Genomic DNA, 24,799 nt, shown 5'->3' on the forward strand with positions numbered 1-24,799 from the left:
ACCACTCCGGATCTGTCCTCTAGACAGAACACGCGCTCCCTCATGGAGCACTTTAAAGTTTTTTTTGTTTTTTTTTTATGTGAGCTAGTTTGGAACAGTTCAGTTAGCGGTAGATTTGATTCTTTTGGCCGGTGAAGCACATCTTCTACAAAGTAGCTACAATGCTGATAGGTAACAATCTAAAGGTCCATTTACACTGGACGAATGTAGGGCAAACGATGCCTGACGCTCGTCCCTGTGTCTCCGCGCTCCAGTGCTCCTGCACGGGAGCCAGCAGAGCTGTGTCGCTCACAAAGCGGCCAGCAGGGGGCAGGGCAGTGCAGGAGATTTCTCTCCTCTCACTCCCCCGCCCCCCTCCATTGAGATAACACAGAGGCCGTTCTCTACTGAGCGGCCGCTATTTAAACTGAGCGATGAGCTCATCGTTTTATGCTCATCGCTCAGTTTAAACAGCGGCCGCTCAGTAGCGAACGGTCGCTGTGTTATCTTAATGGAGGAGGGGCGGGGAAGTGAGAGGAGACAAATCTTTTGCACTGCCCCGCCCCCCTGCTGGCTGCTCCGTGACCCAACCAGCTCTGCTGTCAGGAGCACTGGAGCGCGGAAACACAGGGACGAATGTCAGGCATCGTTTGCCCGACATTCGTCCCGTGTAAATGGACCTTAAGTTGTTGTGGCATGTTAAACCAGCATATTAGTCAAATACATTTACAGCATACCCCATAAGGGAGGTCTGAGACCCAACTATTAGACAATACTTTAGCAGGAATACTCCATTAAAGCCAATGTGTCATCTGTTTATTTTTTATTTCCACTAGTTTAACCAGATAGCGATATTTTTTTCTCTTAAAAAAAAAATTATAATTTACCATCAGAAAATAAAACTAATCTACTTTCTGTCCATAACTATGGGGGCGGCCATCTTGTCTGAGCTTCTGTTAACATGCAGAGATATGCTTAGGAACCTGTAGTCTGGAGATGTTCGGTGACTTCTATAGGAGAGTGTTCTAGGCATGCTCTGTGATGTGTGTACAGAACATTGTGCAGAAAGGGGGAGGAGGTGTGCTATGACTATCCCCTATTGCTATCTGTATCATAATAATAAAGGTGTTACATTGTATTGTAATGCTGCCTGTGATAATGAGATAACTGCTGATTAGTGATCTCTACAGAACAGGAAATGTCAGCCTGCCATCAGGCTTAGTGGCCAGTGTAAAAACAGCAAGATTTCAGGATTTTAAATAGTGACACAAAAAAAAACTTGAAACTTTTTTTTTTTAAAGTAATTTTAAGTGGAGCTGTCACTCCTTCTGAGATGTCTTATTTTAGTAATAGTATTCTCACAAATATAACAATTGTGGAGCATCTTGGAAGACATATAGCATCTAGTCTTCAGTCACCGACTCTGGGAAAACTGAGAATTACAGATGCAGCGGGAAACCAGTGATAAATGCTATTCCTAAGGCATTATTCACACGACCGTATTTACGCGGCTAATTTGGCCACGTCAAAAAATCTCGATCATCTAAAGCAGTGGATTCCAATGTATTCAGATGAACAATTTTTGGACACATAAAAAAAGCATCTGGAAAAATGTCACATCGGCGACCACTTGACGATTTTATACACTGTGTCCACAGATAAGTCTTGCCTTATCTTTTGCTGAGATACGCAGGAAACTCCCATAGACTTCCGACTGAGGGATTTCCGTGCTGCAACGTTTTGGTTTTTTTTTCCCTTTGACGATACGCAGCAGCTGCCCGTGTGAATGGCTTATAATACGCTAACTAAGATCAGGACTTGTTCGCGGCTGTTCTTTATTCATGCGGTTTTCTTTATTTTACACACGCAGCATACGGTCGTGTGAAAGAGGCCTAATTAGGCTGTTGTCACACAGCCAAGAAAATCGTGTGAGATTTGTGCGTTTGAGATGCACCGATATGAACCCCATTTTTTAAAAATAAGGTCATATACATGAGCGATTTTAATTATTTATTTCATGGCATGTCCTATCTTTGGGCTTTCCCTTGGACCGTTTCCCCAATTATTTTCAATAAAACTCATTGCATGGTGTGCAGTGCGCATGCAAGTGCGTTGCAAGGTTTCCTACTTAAAACAATGGGAAACACTTGCCAAACCTCCGATGCGGCTGAAAGCCCGACATTGTGCTCACCCGTGTGTAGGAAGCCTTAGGCCTCGTCCACGGGGGAAAATCAGGCCCGCTCCGGATTCTCCATGGAGAATCTGCAGCGGGTCCCTCCTGCCCCGCGGTCATGAGCGCTGAAAAGGAGAATAAATGAGAATAAACTCACCTCCCATCCGCTCCGTTTCTTCTCTTCGCCGCGGCGTCATCTTCCCTGCGTCGCGGCCGGATCTGCTTTCTTCGGCTCGGCGGATGCGCATGATGACGTCGGTGACGTGCCCCGCGCATGCGCCGTCCCGAAGAAAAACGATCCGGCCGCGACAGAGAGAAGATGGCGCCGCGGCGAAGAGAAGAAACTGAGCGTGTGAGTAAATTCCAAATTTTGTCTCCCGCGGATCCGGACGGCTTCCATAGGCTTCAATAGAAGCCCGCGGGAGCCGTCCCCGCGGGAGACCCGCATGAAAATGGAGCATGGTCCAGATTTTTTCATGCTCCATTTTTTTTAAAATCCCTTTTATTGACCATCCGCAGGTATTTATCTACCCCGCGGGTGGTCAATGCATCCCTATGGGGTGCGGATCCGCGGGCAGGAGAAGAGTTAAAATCCGCTGCGGATTTTAATTCTTCTTTTGCCCGTGGACATGAGGCCTAAGAGATTGTGTTATTCCTCTTGTACACATATCACAGCTTATACTGAAAAGTCACCTGAAACAGGCCGGCATTAAATAGATAATTTTGTGACATGCCCTTTGAGATCCAGTACTGCGTATGGTGGGAGTGTTGATCTTGCAGATTGCAGCCTGCAGAAGTAGAACACAACCTGCTGATTGACTACATACAGTGAAACCTCTTCCAGACGACCGATCAAAATTGCATTGAAAAAATGGTCTTGTAGGGAGGGTCATGTCAAAGGAGCTGGACATACCTAATATATGGTGGGACTGAGAATCTGTCACAAGAGGTCCGGTCTGGGTAAGGGTGGTCTTCTCACAGAAGGGATCTGTCCGAGAGGCTTAATTGTGCTACTAACCCTTCTGCAGGTGGGTCAATATATATTTTATAGACTCATAGACTGGTAGAGTTGGAAGGGACCTCCAGGGTCATCGGGTCCAACCCCCTGCTCAGTGCAGGATTCACTAAGGCTGGGTTCCCACGGGGCGGATTCCCGACGGAAATCCCGCGATTTGTCCGCAGCGAAAAACCGCCAGATTTCCGCCGGGAGAACTGTTGCTTCAAAATCCGCGGCGGTTTTGAAGCGGCCCGGCCGCTCGCTCTTCCACTGCGGCCGACGCTCCCATAGAGGAGAGTGTGGCCGCAGTGGGAAAAAAAATTGACATGGCTTTTTAATCCTGGGATTAGCGGCTGCATGCGGATTTGCCGCGGCGAAATTCCGCACGGAATTTCCGCGGCAAATCCGCCCCGTGTGAACCCGGCCTAAATCATCCGAGACATATATGTGTCCAGCCTCTGTTTGAACACTTCTATTGAAGGAGAACTCCCCACCTCCAGTGGTAACCTGTTCCACTCGTTGATCCCCCTCGCTGTCAGAAAGTTTTTTTTCTAATATCTAATCTGTGTCTGCTCCCTTTCAGTTTCATCCTATTGCTTTCAGTCTTTCCTTGTGCAAATGAGAATAGGGCTGATCCCTCTGCACTGTGACAGCTCTTAAGATATTTGTAGACAGCTACCGTATTAAGTCTCCTCTCAGCCTTTTTTGCAAGCTAAACATTCCCAGATCCTGTAACTGTTCCTTATAGGACGTGATGAGCAGACCGCTCACCATCTTGGTAACTCTTCTCTGAACTTGCTCCAGTTTGTCTCTGTCTTTTTTAAAGTGGGGTGCCCAGAACTGGACACAGTATTCCAGATGAGGTCTGACTAAGGAAGAGTAGAGGGGAATAATGACCTCACGTGATCTAGACTCTATGCTTCTCTTAATATATTCCAGAATTGTGTTTGCCTTTTTGGCTGCTGCATCACATTGTTGACTCATGTTCAGTCTATGATCTATTAGTATACCCAAGTCTTTCACATGTGCTGCTTAGCCCAATTCCTCCCATTCTGTATGTGTTGTTCTCATTTTTCTTGCCCATCTTTCTTGCTCATCTATCTATTTAGTTAGAAATTAGTAAAATGAAAACGGTTTAGCTTGGACTAATCATATAATGATTTGATTTTTTTTTTTGTGTGATATTTTACGTAATGTTGTAATTGGTTAACCCTTTGTTTTCTCTCTAAGCCTCTGTATGGATTGCTTCAAGCAAAACTTCAATTAATTACTCACGCCTATTTTGAAGAAAAGGATTTTTCACAAATATCTATTCTTAAGGTGTGTAAAACCTGTTCACATGGTTGTGAGGGGCGCAGAACGAGATCGGGTGGTTGTGAGGGGCGCAGAATGGGGTCGAGTGGTTGTGAGGGGCACAGAACGGGGTCGAGTGGTTGTGAGGGGCGCAGAACGGGGTCGAGTGGTTGTGAGGGGCGCAGAACGGGGTCGAGTGGTTGTGAGGGGCGCAGAACGGGGTCGAGTGGTTGTGAGGGGCGCAGAACGGGGTGATTTCTTCAATGATCTACAGCCACGTGTTCTTTAGCTGTGTCTCTAATGTTCTCGATCTGTAATACTTGGCATGGCATTAAAGGGGTTGTCTCGCGGCAGCAAGTGGGGTTAAGCACTTCTGTATGGCCATATTAATGCACTTTGTAATATACATCGTGCATTAAATATGAGCCATACAGAAGTTATTCACTTACCTTCCCTGGCGTCCCCGTCTCCATGGCTCCGTCTAACTTCAGCGTCTAATTGCCCGATTAGACGCACTTCCGCAGAAGGGTCTTCTGCCTTCGGCTCTGTCTGGCACGAGCGCCGTTCTGGCTCCGCCCCCTTCTACGCGTCATCGCGTAGCTCCGCCCCGTCACGTGTGCCGATTCCAGCCTCCTGATTGAACGACCTCTTATAAAATGTATTTTCTTTAAAGCGAATAAATTGTTAACCTTTTCTAGATTTAATTGTTTCCATCTAAACAACCAATGCTTAGAAATACTGGACCCAGAGAGATTTTCGTTGCAGCCGCCCTTCACACTGGCCTGAAAATAGTGCAAGACACACAAATATGAACCTCATTCTTTTGAATAGGGTCATACACAGAAGCGATGTTTTCCCACATGGCACCGCAATGTGATGCAGGAAACAGCCCAATTGTTTTCAGTGGAACCAGTGGCAGCAGCGCTGGGGGATTTTTGCATCTGTCGAGTGAGGCGAGGCTGTTTTGACATGAAAATGCCTCCCATTCATGGGGAATTCACATGTTGGGGAGCGTGATATGTGGGTGGGATTCACGGCCCGTGTGAAGTTAGTCTCAGGTTGGTGGACATTTTCATCCAATTCATCCCCCTATAAAAATTCCTAATTCCCAGCGCACGCGGCAGTAAGGCTTTTTTTTTTTTTCACACACAAGCTTTTCTTCACAAACACCTTGTAACTTTAAAAACTGATAACATTGCAGAAAATTACTTACAACATGTTTTTAAAAAAGCTAAAAGACTGCTCTAACCCTTCCAGCACATCTGCCTATTAGGGCTAGTTTCACGCACGTGTTCCATTTGATAGCAATATGGACAGAACTCACGAATGTGTTAGTAACATTTACTTCAATGTGTTTATTCACACAAGCGATTTTTCTCCCGCAGCGATGCGGTACGAGGAATCGCCCATTATTTCTATAGGATCTTCATGCAAGTTCCAATTAATTTTTTTTTTTCCATGCGCGTGAAAGTCACAAGCAAAGTGCATTGTGCTCACATCCAGAAACGCAGTTTTTCTAAGTGCGATATCCGTCGAAGTTTCTCAGACCAGTAAGTACCGTGCTCACCCGTATGAACGCACCCTCACTGTTCAGTATACTGTTTAACATGGTGCATTTGTCCAATGTAAAGAAAAACGCTGGTCAGTAGAAGTCTTTAAAGTAACAGCTAACAAACTATTAGCAATCAGTTATTGCACACCTCAGATAATACCCCTCGTGTCCCCGACAGGAGCTGTACGAACACATGAACGGCTCGTTGGGTGGGAGCGTGTTGGAGGGATCGCAGTTGTATCTCGGTAAGTTGCTGCTGCTCCCCTTATTCTGTAAGGATGTCGCTTACATTCGCTCAGTGACTTTGTAGACGTTTATTACACAAGACACGAGTCCCCGGATGCTCCACAGCGTGATGGATTTGCCTGCCAGGCATTTATTGAAGATTTATAGTTTGGGCAAAATAGCTTGTAGAAAAACTATTTATTAAATATATATATAAAATATTTTTAAAAATCTGCCTTGAGATGTCTGTAATAATGGGGTGTGGTAAAACAACCCCCCGCACTCCAGTTAGTAGATACATGTTACTGCAATCTAGTTTTTCGGTTTAGTAAAATCCACTTTTCAGATATTGGTTAGCCCGGCGGCCATGCTTCTCCTCACAGCAGGAAGTCCTAGTTTGCATACCCCGAGGTGCACGAGATTGATTTATTAATGAACGGGAAAGAGAATCCTCGTGTTGCGCTCAGCCTGCACTTGGCATAACACGGTTGAAGCCGTTCTCCCGGGACTATTACTTGTAACGCAGTGTGAATTATAAATGGGAGTTGCTTCAGCATAATACACCACAAGTGGAGAAACGCGGAGCTCCTCCATCTCCGTCCATCCGTCACTTTCTGGGTATTAGAGTGCACTGCCCCCACCGGCAAGGTGAGCGCCGCAGGGCACGGGCGTGTAAGCGCAACAGAAATTACCCTAATGAATCTATAAATGACAATATCTAATCTTCTGCATGTTTGTATGAAGCTGGGAAGTAAAATGCCTCACCCTGTTCATCTGCCCAAATGACTTATTACCGTAAGATAAGTAAGCCGATGTTACTTTCCCAGTCATCGTGTAGCGGTCGTCTGAAGCAAGGAAGTGTCCCTGTACAAAGTTCTAAAAGTATAAAACAGGTTTGGTCAGGTGTCGCCAGTAGAGCAAAATGTGATTGTTCTCAGTAAGAGAAACCAAGTAATCTTGTAGATATGATACCTTTTATTGGCTAACAAAAATACATGATGTTACAGCAAGCTTTCCAACTTACTCGGGGTTCTTCTTCAGGCCCGAGGAGGGACCCTGTGAGGTCCGAAAGCTCGCTGTAACATCATGTATTTTTGTTAGCCATTAAAAGGTATCATATCTACAAGATTACTTGGTTTCTCTTGCTGAGAACAATCACATTGTACGAAGTATAACTGGTTACCGGATCTTATATTAGATTACATTTCTGTAGGAGTGTATAATAGATCTTTTTCCCAACCCTTCTGCAGGTCTTTCTCCACGTGATCTGGTGCTTCAGTTCAGACATAAGGTACGTTGTTTCTACATCATTCATGTTTATATCTTTGTTGAGTTGTGTGCTGCGGATTATAGCCTTTAACCCCTTCCCGCTGCAAGTTTACGTCCTGGCAGCAGGGTACTTCCCGCAACAGGACGTAAACTTACGTCCTGGAGATAGCGCGGGATCACATATGATCCTGCGCTATCCCACAGCGGGAGCCGGCTGTCAGTCACAGCCGGTGTCCCGCTGTAACAGCAGGGGGACATCGGAGATGCGCCCCCCCCCCCCCCCCCGCTGTTAACCCCTTCCCTGCCGCGATCTAAGTAGATCGCGGCAGGGAAAGAGTTCACGGAGGGAGCGGACTCCCTCTGTGTCTCCGGCCGGCTCTCGCGATAACATCGCGAGAGCCCGGCCTGTCACCATGGCAACAGGACGCCAGACACTGGCGTCCTGTATTGCCTATGATCGCTGTATAAGCGATAAGGCATGGCAGAGCAGTAGCTCTGCCATGCCTTATGACAGCAATCATCAGGGCAGTGGTTAAAGTCCCCCAGGGGGACACAAATGTTGTAACAAAAAAAAGATTAAAAAAATGAATTAAAAAAAAGGTAAAAACATTTTTTCCCGGCGTCATCCTGACGGCAGACATGGAGGTTGCACCTTGACCTTGTAGGGACAGGAAGCAAGAGACTTCAAAAGGCTCCTCCTGCCTCCCATTCACCAGTGCTTCCTGTCCCTACAGGGACATGCAAGAGGTGCTCCCCCCAGGGAGCTACAGGATAACACCGGGATTGACGGTCCACAGGGCCGCTTCCCCTCTCCCCTTCCCAGGGGAATCTGGCTGACAAGCGGGGCTGACGGTCCACAGGGCTGCTTCCCCGTTTACCTCCCATCCGGAGAGTCAGCGCGGTCCGGGAGCACGGCGGGCCACAGGTCTGACCGCCCAGGGATCACCACCGCAATGGTCGGAGCGGCCGACCACAGGTCCCTGAGTCCCCTCCTTCCTCCTTTCGGCTCCGTGCAGCGTTTTCTCGGCGGGGAAGAGCGGCGGGCCATAGGCTCAGATGCCTCTCTCCCCCAGGCATACCGGCGCGTCCTCGCGCGGCGGCAGGGGGCGGAGCCAATGACGCGCCATCGGGGGGCGGAGCCAAAAGACGCAGCGTGACGCGGTGACGTCAGACGCCGTCGGAGAACCCGGAAATGGCGGGAGATTTAAAAATGGAAGCCCCCCGGCAAACTTCCACTGACAGCATACCTTCACTGAAGGATTTATCTGTCTTTCTGGTCCTGTCTATCGCTACTCAGCATGAAGCAGAAATGGAAGCCCTGCAAACCGTAAGTGTGACAAATTGCAGGGGTGATATGCTGGGGATTTAGCATTGCATGGCGGTTTATTTCCCTTATGTGCATGCATATATTTTTGCAGGACAGGGAATCTACCCGGTCTAAACAAGACCTTAAAAAAAGATGCAGGAAATGCGCCCTGTGTCTCAAAAAACTTGACGAGACATATAAAAAGCTGCTATGTCCCGATTGTACCGCAAAAATCCTGACGGATGAACAGGCCGCCTTCAGGGAGGATATTAGATCCCTGGTCCGTGAAGAGGTCCGGGCATCAATCTCTAGTCTCCCCCCAGCACAGCGAGAAAAAAGAGCCACTAAGAGGGCGAGCCACATGCCGCTGACGAGCTCAGAGTCTGAGCAATCCCTGGGCGACCTGTCAGACGGCGAACTCTTTGACCGTCCCCCGGACTCCAGAGATGAGAATAGAAAATACTATTTCTCATAGCAGAGCTGGACAACCTGATCAAAGCGGTCAGGGACACTATGAAGCTGGAGGATGTGATTGAGCCTAGGTCCGTACAGGACGACATGTTCGGTGGGCTCAGACCGAGAAACCGCATCATGTTTCCCGTAAACGATACCTTAAAAAAAGTGATCACGGATGAATGGGCCTCAGCAGATAAACACCTCTATCTATCCCGTGAGTACAAAGAAAGACTCCGGTTTGCGGAAGAGGACGTGAACATCTACGAGGATGTCCCCAAGGTGGACGCGCAAGTGGCCAGAATGGCTAAAAAGACAGCCCTACCGTTTGAGGACTCCTCCCACCTTTAAAGATCCAATGGACAACAGGGTAGATGCCCTGATGAAACGGGCCTGGCAAACAACGGCCTATACGCTGGAGTCCAATATTGCAGCGACGTCCGTGGCCAGGTCAATGTTCCTCTGGTTAGGGGAACTCGATGACCAGATAAAACAGAAGGCCCCTAGAGACGCATTACTGGAATGCATGCCTCTATTGAAATCGGCGACGGGCTTCCTGGCAGAAGCATCTGCCGAATCCATGAGAGGCGGCTAGGAGTGCCGCATTATCTAATATGGCCAGGCGGGCAGTCTGGCTGAAGACGTGGAAGGCAGACACGGCATCTAAAGGGAGGCTATGTAATATTCCCTTCCATGGCCGGTACATCTTTGGCGCAGACTTGGAGGAGATCCTTAAAAGAGCTATGGATAAAACCCACAGCTTTCCGGACCAAGCGAGGACTGGGTTTTCTCACAAACGTCAGCCATCCTTCAGGCCATATCGGGGCAAAGGGAAGACTGGACGCTGGTCCTACCCCAAAGGAGGCAGGGGTAAGACTAACACAACCCCTACCCCCATAGAAGAGTGCCAGGTGGGGGGTAGACTACTGAAATTTTCCCGAGAATGGCAGGGGGTTACAGACAACCCGTGGGTCTTGCAACTCATAGCTCAGGGGTACAGAATAGAATTCTTCACCCGACCCCCTCTTCAGAGTCACCCCCACACAATCCCCGACCCTGCAGGATATCTTTAAAGACGAAATCTCGAAGCTGCTGCAAATGGGGGCGATAGTTCGGGTCCCCACAGTAGAGCAGGGCCAGGGATTCTACTCGCCTCTCTTCCTGATCAGAAAGCCAAATGGTAGTTTCAGGATGATTCTTAACCTGAAGGGCCTGAATAAATTTATTGCCTACAAAAGATTTAAAATGGAGACCGTTAGGTCAGCGGTAACGCTGATCGAAAGGGGGGACTTCATGAGTACCGTCGACTTAAAGGACGCGTACTATCACGTCCCAGTCCTGCCGGAGCATCACCAATATTTAAGGTTTGCCATCAAGATAGGGAGCAGGGTGCGTCACTTTCAATTCCGGTGCCTACCCTTTGGCATTTCCACGGCTCCCAGAATATTTTCTAAAATAGTGGCAGAGATGGTGGCTCATCTCCATCTAGCGGGTATAAATATCATCCCGTACCTGGACGACTTCCTAGTGATTGCTTCCTCACCCAGGGTCCTCAGGGACGATACTAGCAGAGTCATCTCCCTTTTCCAGAGATTGGGGTGGATAGTCAACTTCCCCAAATCTAGCCTTCTCCCCGAGACGCGGAAGACCTTCCTGGGGGTACAGATAGACTCAGTGTCACAGACTTTGTCTTTACCCCCACCCAGACAGTAGAGTCTTAGACTGGCAGCGCAGGGGGACGGCCAGAGAAGGCAAATCGTAATTAGGGATGCAATGAGGCTCCTGGGCCTCATGACCTCCTGTATCGGCATTATCCCTTGGGCCCAGGCGCACTCTAGGACACTACAGAGATCCATCCTGGGTAACTGGGATGGGGCATCCACCTCTCTGGACAGGAGAATGCCCATGTCTCCAGCTATTTTAAGGTCCCTCCGCTGGTGGCGGTCATCTGACAGCAGAGTCCCCATGGGTGGCAGAACCCTTCATCCCCGTAGTAACAGATGCAAGCCAGTCTGGCTGGGGAGCGCAAGTAGGGCAGTGCCTACTCCAGGGCGAGTGGGGGCCGATGTTGCGTGCCCAGTCATCGAACTTCAGAGAACTTAGGGCCATCTGGGAAGCGCTTCACAGAACCCAAGACATCTTAAAGAAGAAACATGTAAAAATCTTCTGTGATAATATGACTGCAGTTTCACTTATTCGCCACCAGGGAGGCACCAGAAACCTTCACCTGCTGAAACTAACAGCACGGATCTTCCGATGGGCCGAGACCACGGTACAATCCCTAACAGCGGTCCATCTCAAAGGGTCCCAGAACCAGACAGCCGACTTCCTAAGTCGAAGACGCCTGGACCCCGGGGAATGGTCCCTGAACCAGGAGGAGTTTCATCATATTACGGAAACCTGGGGCAGTCCACAGGTGGACTTGTTCGCGACCAGCAAGAACTCAAAATGCCCAGCCTACTTTTCCTTAGATCCAAGGGACAGGGCCGAGGGGTTAGACGCCTTCTCCCAGAGGTGGGACTTCAGTCTGGCTTATGCCTTCCCACCCATACCCCTGATCCCGAGAGTTCTTCAGAAGGTCCAGCAGAGCAACATCACGCTGATCCTGATCGCCCCACACTGGGAAAAAAGGGCATGGTTTCCGGTACTTCTAAAGCTCTCCATCACGGAGCCAATCCGCCTGCCATCCAGGAAGGACCTTCTAGTGCAGGGCCCAGTTCTGTGCCCCAACTCAGAAAGGCTGAATCTAGCGGTCTGGATATTGAGGAACAGACGCTAATAAGGCAAGGTTTATCCTCCAGAGTCATTGCGACATTACGCCAGTCCCGAAAGCCCGTGACTTCAGCGATCTATAATAAAATCTGGAAAAGATTCTCCTCCTGGAGAGGGCTGGAAGTCTCCAATCTCGTCACTTCGGTGGCGGAGATTTTGGATTTCCTCCAGGAGGGTCTAGACAGAAACCTGAGACCGGGAACCCTGAAGGTACAGGTATCAGCGTTCTCGGCCATTCTAGATAAACCCCTGGCGGAACATAGATTGATCCGCAGGTTTATAAAAGCGGCAGAAAGAATTAGACCAATTAGCCGTAGTACGGTCCCCCCATGGGACCTAAACTTAGTCCTCCAAAGTCTGTGCAAAAGCCCCTTTGAGCCTATTGATCAGGTACCAATTAGGTTCCTCACATTTAAAACGGTATTTCTGGTAGCTATTACTACAGCAAGGCGCGTAAGTGAACTCCAGGCCCTATCCTGCAAAACACCCTACCTACTAGTCCAGGATGATAGGGTCATACTAAAAACAGACCCCTTCTTTCTCCGCAAGGTAGCCTCAAAATTCCATAGGCAGCAAGAAATTATTCTTCCCTCCTTCTGCCAAAATCCCCAGAATGATAGGGAAAGAGACTACCATAGCCTGGATGTAAGGAGGGCCATTTTATGCTACCTAGAACAGACCTCATCTTTCAGGAAGGCTGATTGTCTTCTTGTCCAATTCCAGGGGCCGGGCAGAGGAAGAGCGGCTTCTAGAAGATCCATTAGCCGCTGGATAAAATCCACCATCCAGCAGGCCTACTCTTCCGGCAACAGTTCTATCTCTGAAGGACTCAAGGCCCATTCAACCAGGGCAGTATCCTGCTCCTGGGCAGAGAGGGCCATGGCGACACTGGATCAAATTTGTAAGGCAGCCACATGGTCCAACCTGCATACCTTCACAAAACACTACAGGCTGAATACGGACCTCTCCTCCGATCTCTCTTTCGGGAGAAAGGTCCTGCAAGCAGTGGTCCCTCCCTAAAGAGTTAATCTGGTATACTCCATGTCTGCCGTCAGGATGACGCCGGGAAAAGGGAGTGAATTTCTTACCGAAAATTCCTTTTTCCCGAGTCATCCTGACGGCACGTATTTCCCTCCCGAAAATTCACACGATTGTACCTAAGTCTGTGCGGGCACGAACCAGTAGCCCAGAGGCTCCTATATTGGACATTTTTTTGTTTATGCGGTAAATTTGTGCATATTTCCTTTGTTTACCCTCTTATTGTTTATGTTCAAAATAGAACTAACCATGTTAATTTTGTTTCGGAGCAATAAAAATCTTCCTTGGTTAACCGCGACATGTCCATGTAAGTAATTTAGAAGACACTGGTGAATGGGAGGCAGGAGGAGCCTTTTGAAGTCTCTTGCTTCCTGTCCCTACAAGGTCCAGGTGCAACCTCCATGTCTGCCGTCAGGATGACTCGGGGAAAAAGGAATTTTCGATAAGAAATTCACTCCCTTTTATGCTTTTTCTCAGATTAGCATAAAAAAGGTAAAAAAAAACAACAAAAACCCACATATTTGGTATTGTCGCGTCCGTAACGACGCGTACAATAAGTTGCACATACTTTTGACTGTGCACGGAAAAAAACGAAAAAAAAAACCCTAAAAAACTCAGGCAAAATGCTAATTTTTAGCATTTTGCCTCACTAAAAACGCAATAAAATAAAAGTGATAAAAAAAAAGCCGTATGTACCCCAAAATGGTACCAGTAAAAACTACAGCTCGTCTCGCAAAAAATAAGCCCTCACAGAGCGCCGTACATCAAAAAATAAAACTTACAGGACTTTGAATGCAGCGATTTAGAATAGAAAAAAGAATTTCCAAAAAAAGGGTTTTTATTGCAGAAAAGTGGGAAAACCTAAAAAAATGTAAGAATTTTGCTATCGTTGTAACCGTACCGCTCCGCAGAAAAAATGTAATGTCTCATTTATGCTGCATGATTAACGCTGTCAAAAAAAACTTTTTATTAAATCTATGGCAGAATTGATGCATTTTCTCTCCCTGCTATCATAAAAAAAAATAGATTATACCTACCTGATAATCGGGTTTCCAGGAGTCTCCACGACAGCACCAAATTGAGATTGCCTCCTCCTGGTAGGACAGGAACATACTGAGAGGTTAAAAGCTCCCCCCCTTCCCCACTTTGCTCAGTGGATTCTAACGAATTGCCGGGGCAGGAGCTAAACTTAAAAATCTTCCCTTAACCGGGGTTTTTTCTCTTTTTTTTTTTTTTTTTGGAATTTATACATTATATTACTTTTTTAGGGGGGGGAAGGTACGGGTGCTGTTGTGGAGACTACTGGAAACCCGATTATCAGGTAGGTATAATCTATTTTTTCCCCCAGTCATCTCCACGACAGCACCAAATTGAGACGTACCAACTAAAGTTTTTTTAGGGTGGGATTGCTGCCGAGAGGATTTTGTGGCCGAAGGCCATGTCCTCGTCCTGCTGCACTTTTACCCTATAGTGTTTAACGAACGTGTGGGGTTTCTTCCAGACTGCGGCTTTGCATATCTGCTCGACCGAGGCTGAGCTGTGTTCGGCCCATGAGGATGCTACTGCCCTTGTAGAATGGGCTTTAAGAGCTAAGGGGATTTGCTTCCCGAGGGCTTTATAGGATTCTATGATGGCCAGGCGGATCCACCTGGCTATGGAGCTTTTTGCTGCTTTGTTACCTTTATTTGGGCCACTGAACTGGACGAACAAGTTGTCGTCCCGTCTCCAGTGGCTCGTTGTATCTATGTAGCCTAGGACTGCTCTCCTAACGTCCAGGCAGCTTAGGGTTTTTTCTTCCTCGTTTTTTGGATTACTGAAAAATGAGGGGATTATTATATCCTGGGACATATGAAACTCTGACACTACTTTTGGCATAAAAGCAGGGTCCGTTTTAAATATTAGTTTGGTGTCTGCGATTTTCATGAATGGGTGGCGGATGGACAAGGCCTGCAGCTCGCTAACCCGTCTTGCGGAGGTGATGGCTACTAGAAAGATGGTTTTGATTGTAAGCATTTTTATGGGTAGTGCTTCGATCGGTTCGAACGGTACTGCTGTCATGGCCCTTAGAGCCCAATTAAGGTTCCAGTCTGGAAACAGGTTTATGGGCCTAGGCCGTAATCTAGCTGCCGCTGTTAGGAACCTGTGGACCCATCTGTCGTCTGCGAATTTTGTGTCACAAATGGCGCTAAGGGCTGAGACCTGGACCTTTAGGGTGCTCGGAGAGAGGCCCATCTCTAGGCCCTCCTGCAGGAACTCTAAGATTAGCGGAGTATCGGGGATAGAATCCCCGCGATCCCTTCCCTGTCTCCATGAGGAAAACCTTCTCCAGACCTTCTGGTAGATCAGGTGGGTCGTCTTTTTTCTGCTGGACATTAGGGTTTCCACTACTCTCTCTGAAAATCCTTTCTTTCTTAGTGAGGATTCCTCAAGAGCCATGCCGTTAAATGGAGTTTGTCTAGGCTGGGGTGGTTCAGTGGCCCCTGCGATAGAAGATCTGTCCAGGTAGGAAAGGTGACTGGGTCCTGGACGCTCAATGTTGCCAGAAGACCGAACCAGCTTCTTTTCGGCCAGAAGGGGGTCACCAGGATTAGCGTGCATACCTGGGTTCTGAAATGCTGTAGGACCCTTGGGATTAGTGGTATAGGAGGAAAGGCGTACGCCAGCCCCTGTCCCCAGTCCTGGCCTAGGGCGTCCACTGCTGTCGGACGATCTCTTGGCCGGAGGGAGAAAAAGTTGCCTACTTTTGCGTTCTCTCTGGTTGCGAAGAGGTCCAACTGTGGGGACCCCCACCGGTTGGTTAGGATTCTGAATCCCTCTAGGGAGAGGGACCATTCTCCTGGGTCTATTTGCCTCCTGCTGAGGAAGTCCGCTTTTTGGTTTAATGTCCCCTTCAAGTGGGTTGCCGTGATCGAAAGGATCCGGCCCTCTGCCCAGTGAAAGATTTTCTGTGTGATGCTTTGCAGGGCGGGAGATCTTGTGCCCCCTTGGTGTCGTATATGGGCGACTGCGGTGATGTTGTCTGACAGTATCTTTATGTGCTGGTTCTGTAGCGAGTTCCCCAACTGCTGTAGAACCTGCCATACTGCCTGTAGTTCTCTGTAATTTGAGGACTGTTCTTTTGTCCTCTGAGGCCAGGGCCCCTGAAAGAACTGGTTCCCCACATGCGCTCCCCATCCCCAGGCGCTTGCGTCTGTTGTGATGTGGGTGGCTGGGTTTTGTAGCCAGTGAACCCCTCTCCGCAGGTTCTCTGGGGATGCCCACCAACGCAGGGATGTTTTCACCCCGTTTGGGATGTACATTCTTGCTCCTAGCGAGGACTGCCTTCTGTCCCACGAGGATAGGACTACGGCCTGCAAGGCTCTGGTGTGGGCCTGGGCCTATGCTACTCCTGGAATGCATGATGTCAAGCTTCCCAGGAGAGACATTGCTTCCCGAATTGTGCAGAATCGTCTTCGTAGGAAAGTTTTGACTATTCTTCGGATTTTTTGTATTTTCTCCTCGGGTAGGTAGGAGCATTGCGATTCTGAGTCGAGCGTTATTCCCAGAAACGTCTTCTGATTGTCGGGATCTAGGCTGGATTTTTCCCAGTTTATGATCCATCCTAACGATTGGAGAAGCTCTAGCACTATCTCCAGGTGTTTTGTTAGGAGTTCTCTGGATTCTGCTATTATTAGAACATCGTCCAGGTAGGGTACTATTAGGACTGATTTTTTTTCTCAGGTGGGCGGCTACCTCTGCCATAATTTTGGTAAAGATTCTGGGGGCTGAGGATATCCCGAAGGGCAGGCATCTGAATTGGTGGTGCTCTATTCTTTCGCCCATGTCCACTGCGAACCTTAGGTATTTCTGAGACCCTTTGTGGATCGGTACGTGGAAATAAGCGTCCTTTAAGTCGATGGAGGCCATGTAGGCTCCTCTGGGGATCAACTTTATCATTGAGGAGATGGTTTCCATTTTGAATTTTCTGTATCGGACGCAGGTGTTCAGGGGTTTCAGATTTACTATCATCCGATGTTTCCCGCAGGGTTTTTTTTACTAAAAAGAGCCTGGAATAATGGCCCTGGGTTTCCTCGTTTCGTGGTACGGGAGATATTGCGTTTAATAGTTGCAAGTCGTGCACGCTTTGCCTTAGTAGTTGTAACTGTTTCTTTGAGGCTTTTGTGGTAACGAATTTCCTTCTGGGGAGAGACACCAGCTCTATCTGGTATCCATACTGTAGGATCTTTGGGATCCATGGGCCCTCGCAGATTGCGGCCCATTGATCCACAAAGTTCCCCAGCCTTGCCCCCACGGGGATGGCGTCAGGGTTGTTGCTTCGGCTCCCTCTGGTGGGGGTTGAAGAGGATATTCCTTCCTCTGCCCCCCTTGGGGTAACTCCAGCGGCCTGTCTTGCCCTTGCCTCGGTAGGCCTCGGGCTGTTGCATTGGAGCCCGGAAGAAGGTCTTTCCTCTCTGTGGCTTTTCTTCGGGGAACCCTTTTTTCCTGTCGGCCGCTTTTTCTAGAATTTTGTCTAGGTCCGGTCCGAACAAGAACTGGCCGTAGAATGGGAGGGCGCATAATTTACTTTTTGAGGCTAGGTCCCCGGACCATGATTTCAGCCATAACACCCTTCTGGCTGAGTTAGAGCGGGCTGTGGCCTTCGCCGAAAGTCTGACGGTTTCGGCTGCGGCGTCCGCTAGGAAGTTAGTTGGCATGCGCAGGACCGGAAGGGAGTTTAGGATCTGTTCCCTCGGCGTCTTGTTGGTTAGGTGTAGCTCCAGCTGTTCTAACCATACCCCCAGGGTCCGCGCCACGCAGGTGGCTGCGATCCCTGGCCTAAGAATGTTTGCCGCTGCCTCCCATGATTTCTTTAGAAGGCCCTCCGCTTTGCGATCCATGGGGTCTTTTAACTGTGCGACGTCCTCAAAGGGAAGAGTCGTCCTCTTGGCTACTTTGGCCACTGGGACGTCTACTTTGGGTACCTCTTCCCAGCTTGCGCAAACTTCCTCTTCAAATGGGTATCTCCTTTTTACGCCTCTAGCGGAGAAGGAGCCTGCGTCTGGTTTACTCCACTCTTTCTGAATTATTTTAGTGATAGTCTTGTGGACAGGGAAGGTATGCTTGCGCCTCTCCCCTAGTCCACCGAATATCTCATCCTGTAGAGTACGTGGCTCTCTGGGCTGTTCCATTTTTAGTGTAGCCCTGACTGATTTAATTAGTTCCGTCAAGTCGTCTTGATGGAATAAATATTTCTTGTAGTCCTCCTCGTCTGAGGACTCCTCGGCCGCCTGTTCCTCTTGCCCCGATCCGATAGAACTCTCGGAGTCGGAAGGCTCGTCAGGAACATACGCCTTTTTCTGGCGTTTCGCTGGCGGTGCCGGCTGTGCCGTTAGGGCTGATCTGACCACCTCCTTCACCAGCTTCCTAACGTCCTCCAGGAATCCCCCCGATTCCTCTCTGACTAGCCCAGCTACGCACGCCTTGCATAGAGGCCTCTGGTACGTAGCTGGCAGTTTTATCCTGCATTCCACGCATTTTCGCAGTTTTGTTCTGGGGGGGGGGGGGGGGGGGGGCGTCTTTTTTTTATCCCCCTGACAAACAAAGCATTTTTGCGGGTAAATATGCAATTTTCCATACACAATACACTGGATATTTGCATTGTATTTTTTGCCGCACTGGCTACTTACGGCCGCTGAGGCTGAGGTTTCAGCTGTCTCTGGGGCTGGAGCACTCATTTCTGTACCGGTGCTGCAGACACCCTGCGACCTGTAGTGCTGGTTTGTTCTGGCTTCTCTCAGGTTCCTTTTTTTTTTTATTTTAATTTTCGCGCTCCTGCGCTAAGCCCCGCCCCCTCCGCTCCTGATGCAGACGCGATGACGTCATCGCGCTTGACACGTGACGCGGCGCCCCGCCCCCCGCCGTCAAAGGGCTTCCTGGGGCGCCGCGCTGTCATTTCTGCCGGAGAAGGAGGGGGACTGAGGCTCCCGCTTTGTACCCCCATGGGCCGCCGCGGGAGGAACCTGGCCCGGGGGTTACCACCCCATGTGGCGTCCCGGGAGTCATCTGGCTGGGAAGGGAGGACAGGGTGAGCCACTGCCCTCCGATCCGCCGGTAGGTAGTTCTGGCTGGCTTCTCCACCAGCCCCTCTCAGAGATCCTGCCTCCTGGCAGGACAGGAAGACACTGAGGAAAGTGGGGAAGGGGGGGAGCTTTTAACCTCTCAGTATGTTCCTGTCCTACCAGGAGGAGGCAATCTCAATTTGGTGCTGTCGTGGAGACGACTGGGGGAAAAAAAAGTTTTAGAATATAGTCTATGTACCCAAAAGTGGCACCGATAAAAACTACAGTTCGCCACGCAAAAAACAAGCCCTCATACGGCCGCGTCGACGGAAAAATAAAAAAGTTATGGCTTTTGATAAACGGAGAAGAAAATCCGCCAAAAATTGTTGCGTCCTTAAGCCCAAAATAGGCCATGTCATGAAGGGGTTAAAGACCAGGATTTCACACTCCTGCACACTTTTGAGCAGCAATATTCTCACTATAGCTGATTCTGTCATGTGGCAGACGCCTGGAAGGTTTGTTCACACAGCGGAAGCCAACCAGGAGTTTTCCTTGTGAATTCCAGCTCTGAAAACTGCAGCTGCGAATTTTGGACTTTTGCCACAGCTATGCTAATATATGCCTGTGGCTCTGCACAGCGACGACCACCACCACTTTTATTTGTATAGTGCCAACTTATTGGCGCCGGCCCCTATTGAAAGCAATGGGAGAATTCCATGAACCTCTGCCACAGCTGTGACAGTCGCAGCATGGGATTCCCTCATCCCCACAGTGATGCGAGGCTGTTTTCACATGCAAATACATCCATGGGGGCTTTCACACGGATGGCAAGGGCAACATAAGGCTGTAAATCCCGGCCTGATATCGCACTCACCAGTGTGAATCCGGCCTAAGACCAGCTTCATACAGCGTATTTCGTGAACAATATGCAGAGAATAGATCACATTGATCTCAATGAGTTTGTTCATATTTCCGCATTTTGCGCACGCATTTCCATTGCGCAAGAAATAAAATAAAACTGGTTTTATTTTTCTGCACATTTGCAGACCAAAATTCCCCCTAGAAGTCAATGGGGGGGGGGGGGGGTCGCACAAATACGCACGCGATACACAGCGAGATTAGTGGAACTGGAACTGCCGCGCACAAATGAACATGCCTTGTGGGAGGGAAAAGCGAAATATGCCAATGCGTGCGCATAAAAGAGTTTGTACTCGTGTGAAGCCGGCCTCGAAGTGGCGGTAGATGAATAATCTGGTTAACACTGGCCGTATGTGTCCTCCAGAAAAGAGAGAAGTGGGAGAATTGGAGTTGATTAAACAAAGTAATCGCATATTGAGATCTAGATACAATGTCACTGTGGCTGGCAGTGGTTGATGATCAATAAGACGGCTGACTAATGATATTAGATTATGAAAACTCTCTTTAATTAGGTGGGGAGGTTATGAAGGAAACAGAGGCCAATACGGTCCGTTGTAGTTTATGATTGCAGACTGCTTGGGAATTGTGGTGTTGCAGAGAAATTCCCAATTACTACATGGTGGTTGTCCATTGTGTGAGTGAAGAGGAACTACTGAATAGCAGCAATATAATTTTCATGTTTCTAATACTTTCCCCTTGTTTCACAGGTGTTAATTCTGCTTAAACTAATTCTCCTTGAGAAAAAAGTAAGTGCGCCGTTCAAAGAACAGGAAATATATAAAGCGGCTGTCATTCAAAATCCATGTTTTCTAAGCATGTTTTGTAACTGCATCTGTGATGATGTGCTTTATGTCTACATAGAACCTGGGGGGGACTTGACAATACTTGGCTGGCAGCTCTCCAACAGGGGCAGGTTACAGGTTATCTGTATTTCAGGCTTGCACTGTCATTAGCATATGGAGTTACAGACTTGTATTTGCACACAGAACCCCAAAAGCAGAAGTATAAATGTTTAAAGGGAACAAGCTGGCACGTGTAATCCATGTACACAATACTACTAGTCATGGACAAACCCTTCCGGACACTTAGATATTGGTGCACATTACCCCCATGCTTGCTGAAATGAACTTTGTAAAACTCCTGCGCTATATGCAGCTCAGTAGTTGAGTCAGAGGGGTGACGCTGGACCTGCCTGCTGTCTTATCTATGAACCAGCATCTCCTCAGATCGCTCCCGCCATGATACACTGTGTTAGTATTACACCCGATGCACTAAGACACGGACTCCTAGTAGGCTCAATGTAAGAAGATGCCGAATGCAGCTTCATCTGTTGGGATGCGGTTTCACTGCGCCCGTGACCAGCCAGGAACTTTACACACCACAGGGAAAAATATATATAAATAGAAGCCACGATTATGGCCGAATGCACACGGCTGGGTCAGATTCTGCAAGCGGGATCCGACCATGTTCCCGTCCGGTCACCCCTGCGTACCTGTTTACAGTTGTTCTTCCTGTATTGCGGATGTGTCGGTCGGCATACATGCGCAGTACAGAAAATGCCACGCCATCGCTAGGCGATGACACAGAATCCACAACCCTTCTGCAATGTCCGCGCTGGAATAGGACATGCTGCGATTTTCCATCAGTAAGTGGAGAATCGCAATTGATTTCCGCTCGTGGACAGGGAGAAGCGATTTCCCCCCACCCCATAGCATGTCTATGGGCAATATTTGCTGCGGAATCCAGAGGCGGACACCTGCTCCGGATTCCGCAATGCAAATACACCTCTTGTCCAGTGTGGCAGCGCACATGCGCAGGTTTTTGTTTTTTTTTCTTAACTCCCGCTTTCCTGCGGAATCTGCGGCTCGTCTGAAATTCATTTGCTGATGGGCCGCGGGTCGGACGGCTTCCATTTACTTCACACTTCATGTGGGATCTGCACTGAAATGGAGCATGCTGCGATTTTATTCATTTAATTTTTTTTTCCAAAGGTCCACAAAACAAATACGCATGCTTTATTTCATTTGCGGGTGCCCATGTTGTCCTATGGGTGGTTTGATTTGCCGATTTTCAGCACAGGTGCCCTTATACAGATCTTGTATCTCTGCATTTTGATGTTGGACTATGCAGTGCAAAGCCATCAGCAGTCTCTCTGTACACAACGGAGTGGATTGCCCAGACATGACAACCAGTTTACTTCAAGTATAAAAGCAAACACCGGAAATGTTTGTGATTAGTGATAGTCTGGCTGCAATAATCTCCATTCTTCATCTACAGGTCCTGTTTTATGTGTCTCCAGTCCACAGATTGGTGGGTGCATTGATGACCGCCTTGTCACTGTTTCCAGGTCAGATATGAGTAACGCCAACACTCCTCCTCTAATCATATCCCCCAGTGTTTAACATATTTGTTACTGTGGATGAAATCTGTGCAACATAAGCAACCAAACTGGGGTCCTCTGTGCCAAGCAGAGCCGGTAGTCATGAGGGCCCTCTGTCCTCCGTGCCAAGCAGAGCCAGGAGTCATGAAGACCCCCCCCCCCCCCCCCCCCCCCCCCGTCGTCTGTGCCAAGCAGAGTCGGGAGTCATAAAGGTCCCCCCCCCCCCCCCCGTCCTCTGTGCCAACCAGAGGTGGTAGTCATGAAGGCACCCCGTACAGCTATACACAATATAGTGACATGTACTGTACCATTATTGCCCCGAACACCAGTCACATCATCAAAAATTGCATGAAGAAAATAGATGCTACAGGCAGTCCGCTTCCATTAGGATCTTCTTGTAATAGAACTTTTTAAGCCCCACTTTTGTGGTCCCCCATAGTTTTCTCAGACCCTGGGCTCACCGGGGGATTTTGGTGTAAATCTAGTGAACAATTCGGACCTAATGGGTAAATGTGTTTCCGGATTATTTCAGACTACGTTCACATCTCATTTTTCAAATTTAGATTAGCCAGGCCCGCACGACCATACGTTTAGCGCTCTGTACACCCGTGTGATACACGGTAACTCGTAGGCAATCGATTACATTGCTTTACGCAGTTCCACTTACATTAGCGTGTAGGAATTGCATAATACAGGAGCGCAAAATAGAACGTAGCATGTTCTAATTTATCGCATATATATGTGAGTTAGAGCCCATTGTTCTCTATGGTTGCCTATATACTTGCACCTATACACGTCATCACTAAACAGCGGCGCGGGAAATATAAACAAAAAGATGCGTGAACACACTGTCATGCGCAGTACAATTTTGCTGCTGTATGCAGGGTCAAAGCCGGCTCCACAGCTGTAAAACTTTTCGTACAAGCAGCCAAACTTATGTTCCTTATCATTTTCTTTTTTTTTTTCTTCTTTTAAATACTTGCTGTTTAATTGCTAGTTCTCGCTTTCCCCCAGGTATGATTGAGCATGGCCTCACAGACAGCTCGCACTACAGGCCACGGCAGAGCGTTGCAGAAGAAGGGGAACTTCCTACAGTTCCATCATCGTTACACGACAATTGTCCCATATCTTCTCAGATTCCCAGTCCTAGAGATGAGGATACTGAAGTCAGGCAAAACTTTTTAGAAGGACCCAGCAAACCGGACTCTTCAGTTCCTGAACCTGAAGTGGATGCTAATGGTGGCCTAAAGCATCTCCGGCCTCCATCTCACACATCTCCGGAGTCTGAGAGTGACTGGGAGACGCTAGACCCAAGTATACTGGAGGAGGGGATTACAGGGGATGAGGGGGACGTGTGGCATATGGGACCCGGCCCTTGTGAGATTCTCACCAAGGACCCAGTTACTTCAACAAGCATTCCCATAACCGTGCAACCTCAAGCTAAAACGGGACAGGCCATATTTACTCCGGGACTCATCTCTGGTCTAGAGGAAGACAAGTATGGGATGCCATTGGCAATTTTTACAAAGGTAAGATTTATGGCAAATAGAAGAATTAAGGCTGGGCTCACACGAGCGTAGGTTTACCGTGTATTACGTGCGCGTGATACGAGGTAATTCACGTGCTGTCTATAGTGTAAGGCAATATATTGCCTTACGCTTTTTTGCTCACATTATCATGGAGGCATTGCGTAATACGCGAGCGCAAAAAGAAACACAGCATGTTCTACTTTCTCACGTATTACTTGCAAGCGAGCCCATTTTTCTCTATAGGTGCATAATAAACGACGCCCATACATAATTACATAGCATATGGGCGGCTTATATACGCGCTGTTGCAAAGTGACAGTGCGGGAATTAAAAAGAAAAAAAAAACGGACTGCGCATGACAGCGTGCGTGAGTACACCGCCATGCACAGTACAATTGGCTGGCTTCATTGCGGTAAAACCCTGTATGACTCGCACAGACTCTTATGCATACGACCGTGTGAGCCCAGACTAAGGTTGCTAGGACTGTGGTTACACATACAATTAATCGCTATCCTGTTCCCTTTTTTTTGCTGGGTGATAAACCCAACATTACTAATTAATATGTTCCTTTTAGGATTGGGGGTTCCTTGTTTTCCCCGTTCACTTGCAGTGTATGCATTAGTTGTGAAGGAGCAGGCAGGGAGCTTTCTTAATGTTTAGTTATTTCTTACGACCCTGGGGAAACTTGACTAATTGCTAATATTGCAGAGCAACGACGTGAAGTAAGCAGCCTATTTCTCCTGCACCCTGCGCAGACTCCATTAGGAAGAGTTTAACCCCTGGATGGAATAGTACATTGTGATAAGTAGGTCATTCCTACAAGTCGCCTAACAGTTACATAACGCTAATGGAGCTGGCACGCAGTCTGTGCCCATGG

At 48.3% G+C, this 24,799-nt stretch overlaps 1 protein-coding gene across 2 annotated transcripts in view; it reads left to right on the forward strand.

Moving 5' to 3' along the window:
• AVL9 (AVL9 cell migration associated) overlaps positions 1-24,799 on the forward strand; it is a 70,381-nt gene that overhangs the window by 22,851 nt on the left and 22,731 nt on the right. For both annotated transcript variants that reach the window (XR_010787296.1, XM_066584539.1), the window contains exons 5-10: positions 4,380-4,469; positions 6,173-6,239; positions 7,470-7,510; positions 20,721-20,759; positions 22,291-22,360; positions 23,408-23,922. Coding sequence is in view for 1 of the 2 variants with exons in the window: in XM_066584539.1 (XP_066440636.1) it covers positions 4,380-4,469; positions 6,173-6,239; positions 7,470-7,510; positions 20,721-20,759; positions 22,291-22,360; positions 23,408-23,922 (822 nt within the window). In the remaining variant the exon portion in view is untranslated. The remainder of the gene's footprint in view (positions 1-4,379; positions 4,470-6,172; positions 6,240-7,469; positions 7,511-20,720; positions 20,760-22,290; positions 22,361-23,407; positions 23,923-24,799) is intronic.

Source organism: Eleutherodactylus coqui, chromosome 12 (assembly GCF_035609145.1).
Source record: "Eleutherodactylus coqui strain aEleCoq1 chromosome 12, aEleCoq1.hap1, whole genome shotgun sequence".
NCBI classification, from domain to species: Eukaryota; Metazoa; Chordata; class Amphibia; order Anura; family Eleutherodactylidae; genus Eleutherodactylus; species Eleutherodactylus coqui.